Below are 12,599 nucleotides of genomic sequence, written 5' to 3'. Positions count from 1 at the left end.
AGCAAGCAGTAAAGGAAACAAAAGAAAAATTTGGAGTAGGTATTAAAATTCATGGAGAAGTAGTAAAAACTTTGAGGTTCGCTGATGACATTGTAATTCTGTCAGAGACAGCAAAGGACTTGGAAGAGCAGTTGAACGGAATGGACAGTGTCTTGAAAGGAGGATATAAGATGAACATCAACAAAAGCAAAACGAGGATAATGGAATGTAGTCTAATTAAATCGGGTGATGCTGAGGGGATTAGATTAGGAAATGAGACACTTAAAGTAGTAAAGGAGTTTTGCTATTTAGGGAGTAAAATAACTCATGATGGTCGAAGTAGAGAGGATATAAAATGTAGACTGGCAATGGCAAGGAAAGCGTTTCTGAAGAAGAGAAATTTGTTAACATCGAGTATAGATTTAAGTGTCAGGAAGTCGTTTCTAAAAGTATTTGTATGGAGTGTAGCCATGTATGGAAGTGAAACATGGACGATAACCAGTTTGGACAAGAAGAGAATAGAAGCTTTCGAAATGTGGTGCTACAGAAGAATGCTGAAGATAAGGTGGGTAGATCACGTAACTAATGAGGAGGTATTGAATAGGATTGGGGAGAAGAGAAGTTTGTGGCACAACTTGACTAGAAGAAGGGATCGGTTGGTAGGACATGTTTTGAGGCATCAAGGGATCACAAATTTAGCATTGGAGGGCAGCGTGGAGGGTAAAAATCGTAGAGGGAGACCAAGAGATCAATACACTAAGCAGATTCAGAAGGATGTAGGTTGCAGTAGGTACTGGGAGATGAAGAAGCTTGCACAGGATAGAGTAGCATGGAGAGCTGCATCAAACCAGTCTCAGGAGTGAAGACCACAACAACAACAAGAATTTAATCTGCAAACTCGCCTAGCATCTGTGGATTATGAAAAAGCATTTGACAGAATTCACAGATAAGGCATGGGCAATTATGAAAAGAGGAATTCCTGCACATCTGATCCATGTTGCAAAGGGGCTATATATGAACACCTGTATTGGAACTGACACTGGTGGCACAATATAACCACTACTTAAGGGTAAAACAAAGAAATAGACAACTAAAATTTTATAAAATCATGGTAATTGCTTGTTTATTATACAGGGCAGCAAGTTAGATGCTGAGAAAGAGAGATTTATGGCACTCCGAAGCATCAGAAATGAAAGTTCTAAAATCTGTTAATGGCTGCACTAGAGCAGACAAAATTAGAAATGAAGCTATAAGAGAAGAATTAGGAATCCAATCAATAACAAAAAAGGTAATCCAATACAAACAAAAATGGAGAGAACATGTACTTTGTACTGTCTGAAAAGGGATGGAATGATTGAGGGGGACAGCTGAAAAGTAACTGAAAATATCTAAACAAAGTAAAAAACGACATATTTGAAAACAACTGAATAAAGTTGTTACCTTGAGTGTCTGCTCTGTTGCTAGTTCCAACGCTTCAATAGCTGCTGCATTCTTAATTACACCTGTCTTCTTATTTCTTTTGTTTCCATTTGTGCTCCTCGGATACTGATTCTCACTCTCACTCTCATTTTTTAAGCTGGCACTTTCAGAGCCATCTTCATGTACTGACTCTGTGTTTTCAAATCTATTACTACACACCTCCGGCTCCTTTTCACTTTCACCTGAAGCTTCAGATAAAATACTTGACGGTGTTAGTGACCTGGAACATACAAAATATGATGATAGAAGTAAAGTGGTTCAACCATATTTAACAATAAAGGGAACAATTCATACCTTTCATCACTCTCCATCTTGTCCTCCGATTCCTGGTTTTTATCAGTCTTTCCTTTCTTCTTACTGCCTTGCACATTACCATGCCCAGATGTACTACTGTGGCTTTGCCTTTTTGGTAGCTCAACTGATGCGTCTTCATCAGATGATGGATCAGATTCCAAGTAACGTTCAGCTGCCATTTGAAATGCTTCTTGAAGATTCCCCACCATTTCAGTATATTCTGAAGCAAATAACATGCAATAAAAATTAACCAACCATAAAATGAATATTATAATGGTAACACATTATCCTTACCAATAAACACAAGTAAATTCCCAGCAAAATTTATTTCAGTATAATATGCAAATTGCAACTGCATATGGAGTGAATATCCAGGATCAAATACAATGCAGAATTATTCAAAAAGGAGGAGCAGATTTGAAAAATGTACCTCTCACAAACCACAAGAGGTAGAAACACAAATCCAACACTCTTTGACAGAGAAAATCTGAATGTTTTGGACAGTCTGCACAGAAGTTGAATTCAAAGCCATAATGGTGCTGTCGCTCGTTTGTAGCAAAAAGGTGACACCACAGGAACAATCTTTTGTGGGCTACAATTAGCAAAATCAGAGCATATTGTTCTTGAACAATGTGCATTTTTTCAACAATTCCATAAAGATCCACCCCATGATAAGAGAATTTACTAGTAGCATTGAAAATTTGTAGAAGACTGTTGTGTCTGCAAACGTAAAAAAAAGGGCCTTCCATGTACATAAGATGAAAATGTCAAGTGTTCAGAGGCAACTTACAAAAGAAGCTCTTTGACATCCACACTACAACAACGTAGTAACTTTAAAACTATTCAACCAAGGATATGGCAAGTTCTGAAATACTGCCTGTATCACAACAAACTGCAGTTATTGCAACCACAGCATCCAGATGACCATAACAAAAGATATGATTTGCACTGCAATTTCTAAAGGACACGGCAAAGGACAATTTTTATGAAGATTAACATTTTTGGAGGAATCCAGTTTTTATCTTTACGTTACATTTAATCACTATATGATCAGATTTTGGGTGAGTGAAAATACTAATGTAGTTATTTAACATGAAAGAGACTTGTTGAAGGTTAATGTCTTCTGTGCCATTTGTAAACAAAGTTATGGACCATTCTTATTCATTAAAAACACTGACCCAGAAATCTTTTGTGTAGATACACTAGAAAACTGGCTATTTCCCAAGCTTCAAAGTGATCCACACAATTCATCTTACATTGACAATCACATCAGAAGTTATCTGAATAGTACTATTCCAGGACATTGGATTGGAAGAGGAGCAGAAGATCAGTTTCATCATCAGTGGCCTTCCAAGTCAATGTGACTGGAAACAAAGACTGTGATTTAGACTGTTACAATTTATTCTCTTATAAACCAAATATTACGTAAGTTCCAGCAAACTGCCAAAATTCTTATTTATAAAGTTGTCTTCCACAACATGTGTACAGTGTCTCAACCACTGCACCACCTTTCTTAGGTGTCAATGTCACCACAGATTGTTCAAAATTAAGAAGAAAAACGAACTGTCTCACAATATCGTCTAACTCGGCACTGGAATTTGGCATAAAAGTCACAACATTTACCGTATATACTCGAATAATCCGCGCATGTTTTTTCCCGAATTTTAGGATGAAAAACTGGCGTGCGCGGATTATTCGAAACATTGCTGGTACTGCTCCGCCTCCAACAATACATCCCATTATACTATTGCATTGTTGCGACCTCAGTCTGTGACGCATCAGTAGCACATTAGGAGTGAACTATTTACGTCTTCAAACTTGTTAATTATGGCTACTAGTTCTCGTTATCGTTAGTACACTGCTAAAGAAAAAGTGAAAATTATTGAAGAAGATGAGAATATTGGAAACCGTGCAGCAGGAAGAAAGTACGACGTGAGTGAGAGTTGTATTTGCGACTGGCGAAAAAATAAAACGCAGCTTCAAGAAACTAATAGCAATCGCCGGGCACTTCGTGGCCAAAAAGCGAAGCATCCAGACCTCGAGAAAAGGTTCTGCGATTATGTAGATCAGAAGCGACAATACGGATGCGCAGTGACGAGTGAAATGTGCCAACTTAAAGCATTGTCTTTAGCCAAAGAACTAGGCATTACCAGTTTCAGAGCTAGCCGGGGCTGGCTATCAAGAATTTTCAACCGAAATGGTTTAGGATTCTGGAGGAAAACTACTATCGCTCACCGGCTTCCAGGTGATTACGAGGAAAAAATAGTGAATTTTCATTGTTATGCGATAAATCTGCGCCGTAAACACTCCTATATATTATCGCAAATTGGTAATGTGGGTCAAACGCCAGTCTATTTTGAGATGCCGCTCGACAACACAGTGAACAGGAAAGGAGAATCCAGCATCATGATACGAACTGGTGGCAGTGAGAAACAAAGATGTACAGTGATGTGTGTAACTGGCAATGGACGAAAGCTACCACCTTACGTGATATTTAAAAGGATAACTATTCCGAATATATCAGTAAAAGGCGTACCGGTATTTGTGAGAGCGAATCCGAAAGGGTGGATGCACAATGAACTTATAACTGACTGGGTGACACATGTTTGGCAACATCGTCCTGGTGCGTTTATGAATTTACGCAACATGTTGGTCCTGGACAGCTTCCGCGGACATACAACTAAGGAAGTGCGAGACAAATTGCAAAAAGGGAAAATTGACTTGGTCATTATCCCTGGAGGCCTAACATCCAACCTACAACCACTAGATGTGTGTATAAATCGGCCATTCAAAGCTGCACTTAAACAGCGATATACGCAATGGATGGTTGATGAAAACCATAAGTTCACACCTACTGGAAAACTCAAACTGTCAAATTTGTCCCAGATTTGTGAATGGGTGAAAAGTGCATGGGACTCCATTCCTCAACCACTGGTGGAAAAATCCTTCAAAAAATGTGGAATCACAAATTCACTGGATGGAACAGAGGACGATGCTCTATGGGAAGATGGTGAAGACGACAATGATTCTCCCGCTAGTGATGACGATGAAAATGACGAATAGAGTGGTAAGAGAGGAAACGTACCTGTACTGACTGAAATATTTTATTGCAAATACCGTATTAACAAATTCTTAAACAAGATAATTCACTTTTTTTTTTTGCTATTGCAGGTACGCATATAGTCCCGGCTGGCGGTGATAATGTTCCCCGGCCGCCCGCCTGCTGGCTGGCCAGCTGCATGCCGCTGAATCGGTTGCATTTTAACGATGTATCAGCCTGTACAGCAGCTTTGCTTCAAACCAGTAGTTTTTGCACATACTTTTGAACACATCGTAACGTTGGAACAATTTTTTTGCAAATAAAACAAATTAAAGCAAAAAATATTTTTTTTCCCTCTTTCTCAAAGTTGGGGTGCGTGGATTATTCGAGTATATATGGTATAACAATAAATATTCCTGGATGGTAACAATAAACAAAAATAGAGATATAAAAAACTCATCTGTGGCTGATTAATATATCGGTGTTCAAAATTAAAGCAAACAAACCGCTATTTCTCTGTCCTGTGTCTAATTCATGATATAATCATACAAACTGTCAACAGATATCTGTACGATCGTGTTCTGCATACAAGATGGCTTTCTGGTCAACGGACAAACATGCCTACGATGACATCAGGGCATCTGTCAAAAGGGGTAGTGTTTGTCGGAAAGTCCCTCATCCACATTCACTGTTTACAATGGCACACAGTCGACCCCTACCAGACACACTGTGTTAGAGGGGCATGGGAAGAGTGGAAGCAGGACAGTCACAAAGTGATGTGGCCCAATGGCTTAAAGTGAATCATTCTGTTGTTTCTCAGATGTGGCAACAGTTTAGAGGGACTGAAACTGTATCCCGAAGACCAGCACAGGGCTGAGCAAATGTGACATCAGAAAGAGAAGGCCATTACTGGGTTGTCAGGGCAGGACAGTATCACCTTGGTACTGCATGGCAGCTGGCATCTGACCTTGCAGCATCGACTGGATGTGTGTATCAAGGCAAACAGTGTACAGAAGGATTTGGCAAAGAGGCCTTCATTGTCAGAGATATGCTGTATGTGTATCTCTGTCACGTCTTTACAGAAAGGAACATCTAGAGTGGAGCCGTCAACATTCCAGCTGAATGGTCGAACAGTGGGCTAATATTCTTTTCACAGATGAGTCCCAATTTAATCTGGATATCAATTCTCAATGGATTCGCAATCTGGAGGGAGCATGGAACACTGTTTTGGGACCCAAACTTTGTGGAAAAAGACCATACTGAGGAGAAACCCTAATGGTGTGGGCAGGGATCATGTTGACTAGTCTAAAACCTCTGCATCAAATTGCAAGCGTGAATCAGCCAGGTTTAACTTCCATCAGTTATTGTAACTAGATCTTAAGACTTAATGTGTGGTTGTTGCAAGGTGCTGTGGGCCCAGATTCATATTGACGAAAGCTAATGATTGACCTCATAGAGCACAGAAGGTTGTTATTTTCTCGGAAATGGAAGATACTGTATGCATGGTGTGGCCTGCTCGCTCTCCCTATTTGAATCTCATAGAGCATGTCTGGGATGCACTAGGGAGATGGTTTGCATCACGTCAGCATCCACCAATCCCTCTCCAAGACTTTCAAAGGGCATCACAATATGAGATTGATAACATCGTTCACAGCATGCTCCGTGGTTGACAGGCCTATATTGCTGCCACAGATGATCACACCCCACACTGAGCACATTAACCAGTTGTCACAGTATGTCTGCAAATGAGTTAAGTTAGAAAAAACAAAGAACATTTCTGTCTACCGTTATGCACATTGCAGTTTTTTATGTTCTGTATTCCTGACATTGTTTCTACTTTCCTGTCATCTGTTTACACACGCAAAATAAATGCAACCCTGCAAAATTTCTGTTTGTTGCTTTAATTTTGGACACCAGTGTATGTTGCACATACACATATGGAACAGTTCTGAGCATATCACCAGCTTTGTAGCATTCCTCTTTCTCTAATTTAAGAACACATTTACACATTCTTACACACATAACCACACAGATAACAATGTCTGAAGTAATTCTCTTTCTCAGGGTGATTCTCTACCATGCAAAGTTGAGAAATACAACTTGATAAGAAGGTCAAAGCAGGGTTTGGAATATTGAATCAAACAAAATTTCCAAATGAGCAAGAAGAATTGTTTTTATTAAGTGAATTTATGCCCTTGTCTCTGATTGACTGTCTTTTTATGGCTGTAGCTCCATATTGGTACATTTCCAATTGCAGTTATTTCGAAAAGATGGCTGGATTCAACATCCCCTATCCTGCTTTTTTTTCTCTCCACTTTGTATTTAAAATGTTCCCAATAAACTTGCATACAGATTTTAACATAAATAATGACATTGTTACAACCTAACAACATCAAACACAATTACAAATAAATTACATTTGCAAGAATGTCAGTTGTGTAAAGCATTTGCAAGCAAATGTACATACATTTTATGAGATCACAATATCAGATTAATGGGTTAACTGCTATGGTTTAACGTTTAGGCATTTATGCTGATTAAGGTGACAAAATAAAATAAAATCAGGCTGCTATCATAAATTAAATATGGAGGAAATATGCAATGCATTTCTTCAGCTAATAAAACTTCAGCAATAACAAAAGATAAACTGAAAATCTTCTGGAAATAGTACTAACCATTGTCAGTACCATTGTACTGTCGACAATTGTCCACAATCAGTTGAAAGTCAGCCTTAAATTCAGCAAAGGAGAGATACTCTCCATCATCAAGCTTCTCTTCCATTTTTTGAAGATCCATGGGTCTTGTAATAATAGAATAATATCGCGGTGCATATTTTTCATCCACTGCATCGAGAAAAGGCCATGCATCCTCGTGTGCTTTAACATGTTCTAATATTTTGTACATCCCTGTTTGCAAATCTTCTTCACTTTGTCTGAAACTACATAAATTGGAAAAGGTCTACCAATAATATCATTGCTTCTAAAATGTTAGAGAAAGTGCAGAGAACGCAAAATAAAAGAAATAATATACTTCAAATGAATAAACACAAAGATGATCAAAACAATAATGTTCAACAACTTAACGCAATTTTGGCTTAAAACTAGCTTATTTTTAACGATTCACTGATAACATTGTGTTCTCTAAATCTCACTGTGCTAACACTCGGGAATTTGGAATAAATCTACGTAAACGTACAGAAAGTACAGCTTCGAAACTGCCTGAATAATTAACTATGATTAAACTGCTACACAACAGATGCTTATTCGGATAACGAGGTTGCCATTTCCTCAGTTATATTAAATACTTGCATTTTATCCACTACTGTTAGCTTAATGTCTGCATGACTGCACTGATATTTAGCAAACATCGGTTACACACATGTGAGAACTTTGGCCACTAAAGACTTACATGCCAGATTAAAGAACCTCACTATAGAACATAAGCAAGACGGAAAGGTCTAATTTATAGCTCTGATCAGAGCTGTCAACATAATCATGTGTGAATTAGCCACCAAGCCAAAACAAAATGTCAGTTCAACTATAATATTAGAGAAATGCACTGTACATACATAATATGATGCTCCATTCCAGTGAGCAATCTTATGATTACTGCCAGGAGAATGCTCTCAATTGAAATGGACTTTAACAGAAGAGCAGTAGACAAGTGCTATGTCAATACTGTAGCGGCATTTAGTAACTAACAAATAATTTTAATTGCACTGCAATGACTATTAATCTCTACTTCTGGCACCAACAGGTAATTTTTTTTCTTCTTCGAAATGGGATAATAATGGGATTTCTTTTGGGAGTGAACCAACACTGCCTGCTCTAAGTAAGTTGTGTGGCCAGTTACATTACCATTTGGACTATGACTAATCATTTATTAGTACGTTCTTCAAGTGTCATTCGAAGGTCATTTATGTATGTTCGGAATCGAAGATGATCATACACTGAACTCCGAGTCATTCAATGTTATCTATTACATCATTCCGAGTTCAGTTTTATTCCTGGGGGTGCAGTTTGTCAACATCACGCCCTATTTTCTGCTGACGGTAAGACTCTAGTCACACAAAAGGAATGCAATAACATTTTTAATTTCTCAAGCAGAATTTTCCGAGCCACACTATCAAGGCCTTCGAAAGGTCACAGCATATACTAGCATGATAGTTTTTGTTATTTACCTTTGTTAGTACTTCATTTGTGCGAGAGGCACTTAACAAGCAGTACTGTGGAAAATGAGGCAATATCGCACTGTAAGCCACTTATTCACAAAATTTGAAGGATCAGAAACAATGGAATCTGATGAGAGGCGATTTTCTTGTATCCATTTTCACAGTTCATTACTGGTAAAAACGGAAACCTTAAGGACTACTTCGTTGTCTGTCTGTCACGAAACCTTTTCTCATGAACGTGTAGATGGACCCAGTTGAAAATTAAGGCCTATGGTCCCTTGGCCATGTAAAATATCTAAGCTTCTACATCAACGCAGTCGAAAGATACAGCCATTTATGTCACATATTTTGATACCCGCAAGCTCACATGTCAAAACCTACTGGTACTTTCTGTTGACCTAGAATCACAAAATTTTGCAAGAAGCAAGGTTTCATAGTACAAGCAAAGGCAAAGGAAAAAAATCCGAAAATTGCTAATTTGTAATTATATCACAAACGAAGGGTAATTTGTTATCCATCAATCAATCTCTGTGTCTGTCTGTAAAGACCCCTTTTTGTCAGAAACAGGTATATGTATCAAGCTGAAATTTATGTCACACAAAAGACCTACAGTCCCTTTGCAGTGTAAAAAATTTAAGCTTCTATGTCAATTAAATCAAAAAGTATGGCCACTTATGTCACATATTTTGATATCTTACCATATTGGTAACTTTCAAAAATGTTTTACTGCCTGATTGCAAAGATAACACAAGATTGATGCTATGGTCAATACAAGATTCTTACCGTCCTGTTAAAATCACTGTCACCACCTGAAGAATTACTGTTTTCAACAAAATAATGTCTTTTGTTATCTCCTTAAGAACTGTGTTTCCGAAATTAAAGTTTTTCTTCTGCTTGTTTGTTAGCAAGTATACGTTTGTTTCTACTATGGAGAAATAAATCACTGAAATTAGTGGTCAATAATTTCTATGTGGTGTCATTCCTGGCACACCATCAGCTGGAAGGATTTCATTTTCCTCAGCAGTTTTATTTGTTTGTGTGGGAAAATCACACACACCAAATGTTGAAAACAAGACATGACCAGAAAGAAAATGAAATGGTAACAATTTATCTCATATGTCTACTTTCATAGATTATTTTCCAAGTTGCTGCTTTTACAAATGTTACCTATTGTCATTGTGAGCTATGACTGCAACTGTAATTTTCGATATATTGTGTTTAGGTGTTTTATTACAAGAATTGTTCATTAGAAAAAAACATTTGCAAAAGGAAGAGAAGAAAGAAGGGAAACAAAATGTTGTAAGTTTAGGGGTTTTCTCCCTCTGACATTTTATTTGCTGTATCTCACTTTAAACAATGTCACTGCCATCATTCTATTGCTGAGGTATAGGTATGCTCTCATTAATTCCAGAATGAATTTCTATTATGCAGTGGAGTCTACACTGATTTGAAACTTTCCGGATGATTAACACTGTATGCTGGACTGGGCACCAAATTGGGGACTTTCATCTTTTGGGGGTAAATGTTCTACCAACTGAGCTATCCAAGCAACTGAAATCCACCCACACTGTCTTAGCGCAAACCTACAGACTCCAACTTACATTTATATTTGTTGAACAGCTCTATTTTTTAAATCGACTTAAGTTTTTTACTTAGTTCTTTTGTAGGTCTATGCTTCTCTCGTGGCTTTTCAGAAATATTATGAAATGCATTAAGCAAATTTGATAAATTCTAACTATGGATGGTTGAATGGGGACACAAGACTTGCCCATCTCAAATATGTGTGGCATGCATTAACTGTTGTACCCCCTCACTTGGTCAAATCGACTGAACCTAAACTTAGCAGGAACTTGCGAAGTGAAAAGGAAAAACCATAAAAACTTTGGACCCAGTTAACACATGCAATAATAATATCACTGAATGGTTTAATAGCCACTGGAAACATTAGGAACAGACAGGTTGAATACGTTACAACTAACAGCAAGAGTTAGTTGAAATGAAAATTTTGTTAAATCAGTGGTCAATCAGCAACATGTCAGCACTGAAATTAATTCAGCAGGTAAGGAACAAAATATAACAAGGAAGGAAAATAAAAACTACAGATGTCACCATTCCTACAGCAAACGCAGATGAGGAAAATATATGGTTATTCAGAAAATTATTCAACTTATTGATACAAGAAGAAAATACACAAACAAAGATGATGAGGTGGGAAGGGAATGATGCTGATCAGTTAGAAATTAAACGAACAGAAGTGTAAATAAATAAAAATTCTTGATGTATAAGGCAAGCTTTAATGTCATAAATAAAGATGTAAAAAATAAAAACTAATGCAGTGAACTTATAAAGGGCAAATCAGAGTACACTGTTAAGTGTGGATGGATGGATGGATGGATGGATGGATGGAAGGAGAAAATCTTAAATATGTACAATACTGAAGATGTATTATACGGAATGATCAAGAGGAGGTAAGTTAATGTGAAAGGAAAAGGTAATACATTAATGCAACAAGAGTCTTACAGAGCACTAAATGACAACATATTCAAATACACAGAGGATCCTTGAGATGCTAGCAGATGTGATTAAATAATGAAAGATCTGGAACCAAGACATTACTTGATCTGGTGTCCAATATCTTTGAACAACCTGAAGTAGCGCAAGACTTTCAGAGAAGCATTAGTCTCATACTACTGGCAAGGCTGTAGGTGACAGTGAACGACTCTTCAGAATACTTTGTCTAACATCCCAATGTCCATAATGCAAATGAGACCCAGAGAATGTGTTTTACATTGTAAGATGAAATAAGATTTTCAAAGTTCTCAGAAAAACCAAGATAAAGCAAAAGATAAGTGGGAAGAATAATAATATATACTGGCTAACTTTTATTACAAAAGGTGTAAAGTAGGAACATAACTTACCGATTGTTGCATAACTTGCACATTGGAGAAGAAATAAAGAAAGCAAACAAAATTTTTATAAGAGGAACATGGGTTTGGCATAAATAAAGGAAAGTAATGAAGAATAGTAGGAAAATAGCAACATGTTAAACACCAAAAATGAAGAGTTAATGTTGGAAACGAAAGAAATCTGTCGAACAGAAACCAACGTTAGATAATACAGCCAGAGCAAGGAACATATCAGTAGATGGGGACAGATAAAGAAAACTACATTTAACAAATTAGATATACTTACAGCAAATATTAGCAGAGAACTGAGAAAGAATTTTCTGAAATAGCACACCTGGAGCAAGCATTTTATGTAACTGGAGTGTGGACTATGTGAGAAAAAAGTTGGACACACTGAAAATTAAGGCACATTAAAAACGTGACATTAAAAATTAAGGCATGTTCAACTGCTCTCACTAACTTTATTAATAATGTTAGATACTTGGAAAAAAAATTCTCTTTGCTCTAGTTCTTCAGTTTCCTTATTGGCAAAGCATTCTGATGTACATGAACCCCCGCTGTGGCAGTGGATTTTTGTTCTCTTGTAATCTCGGCTTCTGTAATAATCACTAGTTACCGTTTTGCTCTCTGGAAACTACTCAACATGAAGAATCCTTCTTGCACACTAGTTAACACTGGCTGTAACCTTTCTGCATGTATGAAAAGGAATTTTTTTTGTTGCTGTTGTGTA

The 12,599-nt window shown here is 37.3% G+C and overlaps 1 protein-coding gene across 1 annotated transcript in view; it reads right to left on the bottom strand.

The window, feature by feature from the left end:
- The window catches only part of LOC124612768 (mucin-12-like), a 290,845-nt gene that overhangs the window by 48,392 nt on the left and 229,854 nt on the right, over positions 1-12,599 (bottom strand). The window contains exons 9-11 of the mRNA XM_047141163.1: positions 7,468-7,730; positions 1,753-1,972; positions 1,420-1,678 (exon numbers count right to left, since the gene is read on the bottom strand). Of these exons, the coding sequence (XP_046997119.1) occupies positions 1,420-1,678; positions 1,753-1,972; positions 7,468-7,730 (742 nt within the window). The remainder of the gene's footprint in view (positions 1-1,419; positions 1,679-1,752; positions 1,973-7,467; positions 7,731-12,599) is intronic.

The sequence above is a fragment of the Schistocerca americana genome, chromosome 4, assembly GCF_021461395.2.
Source record: "Schistocerca americana isolate TAMUIC-IGC-003095 chromosome 4, iqSchAmer2.1, whole genome shotgun sequence".
NCBI lineage: Eukaryota > Metazoa > Arthropoda > Insecta > Orthoptera > Acrididae > Schistocerca > Schistocerca americana.
Note: the sequence above shows the minus strand (reverse complement) of the source record. Positions and strands in the feature narration are given on the sequence as shown.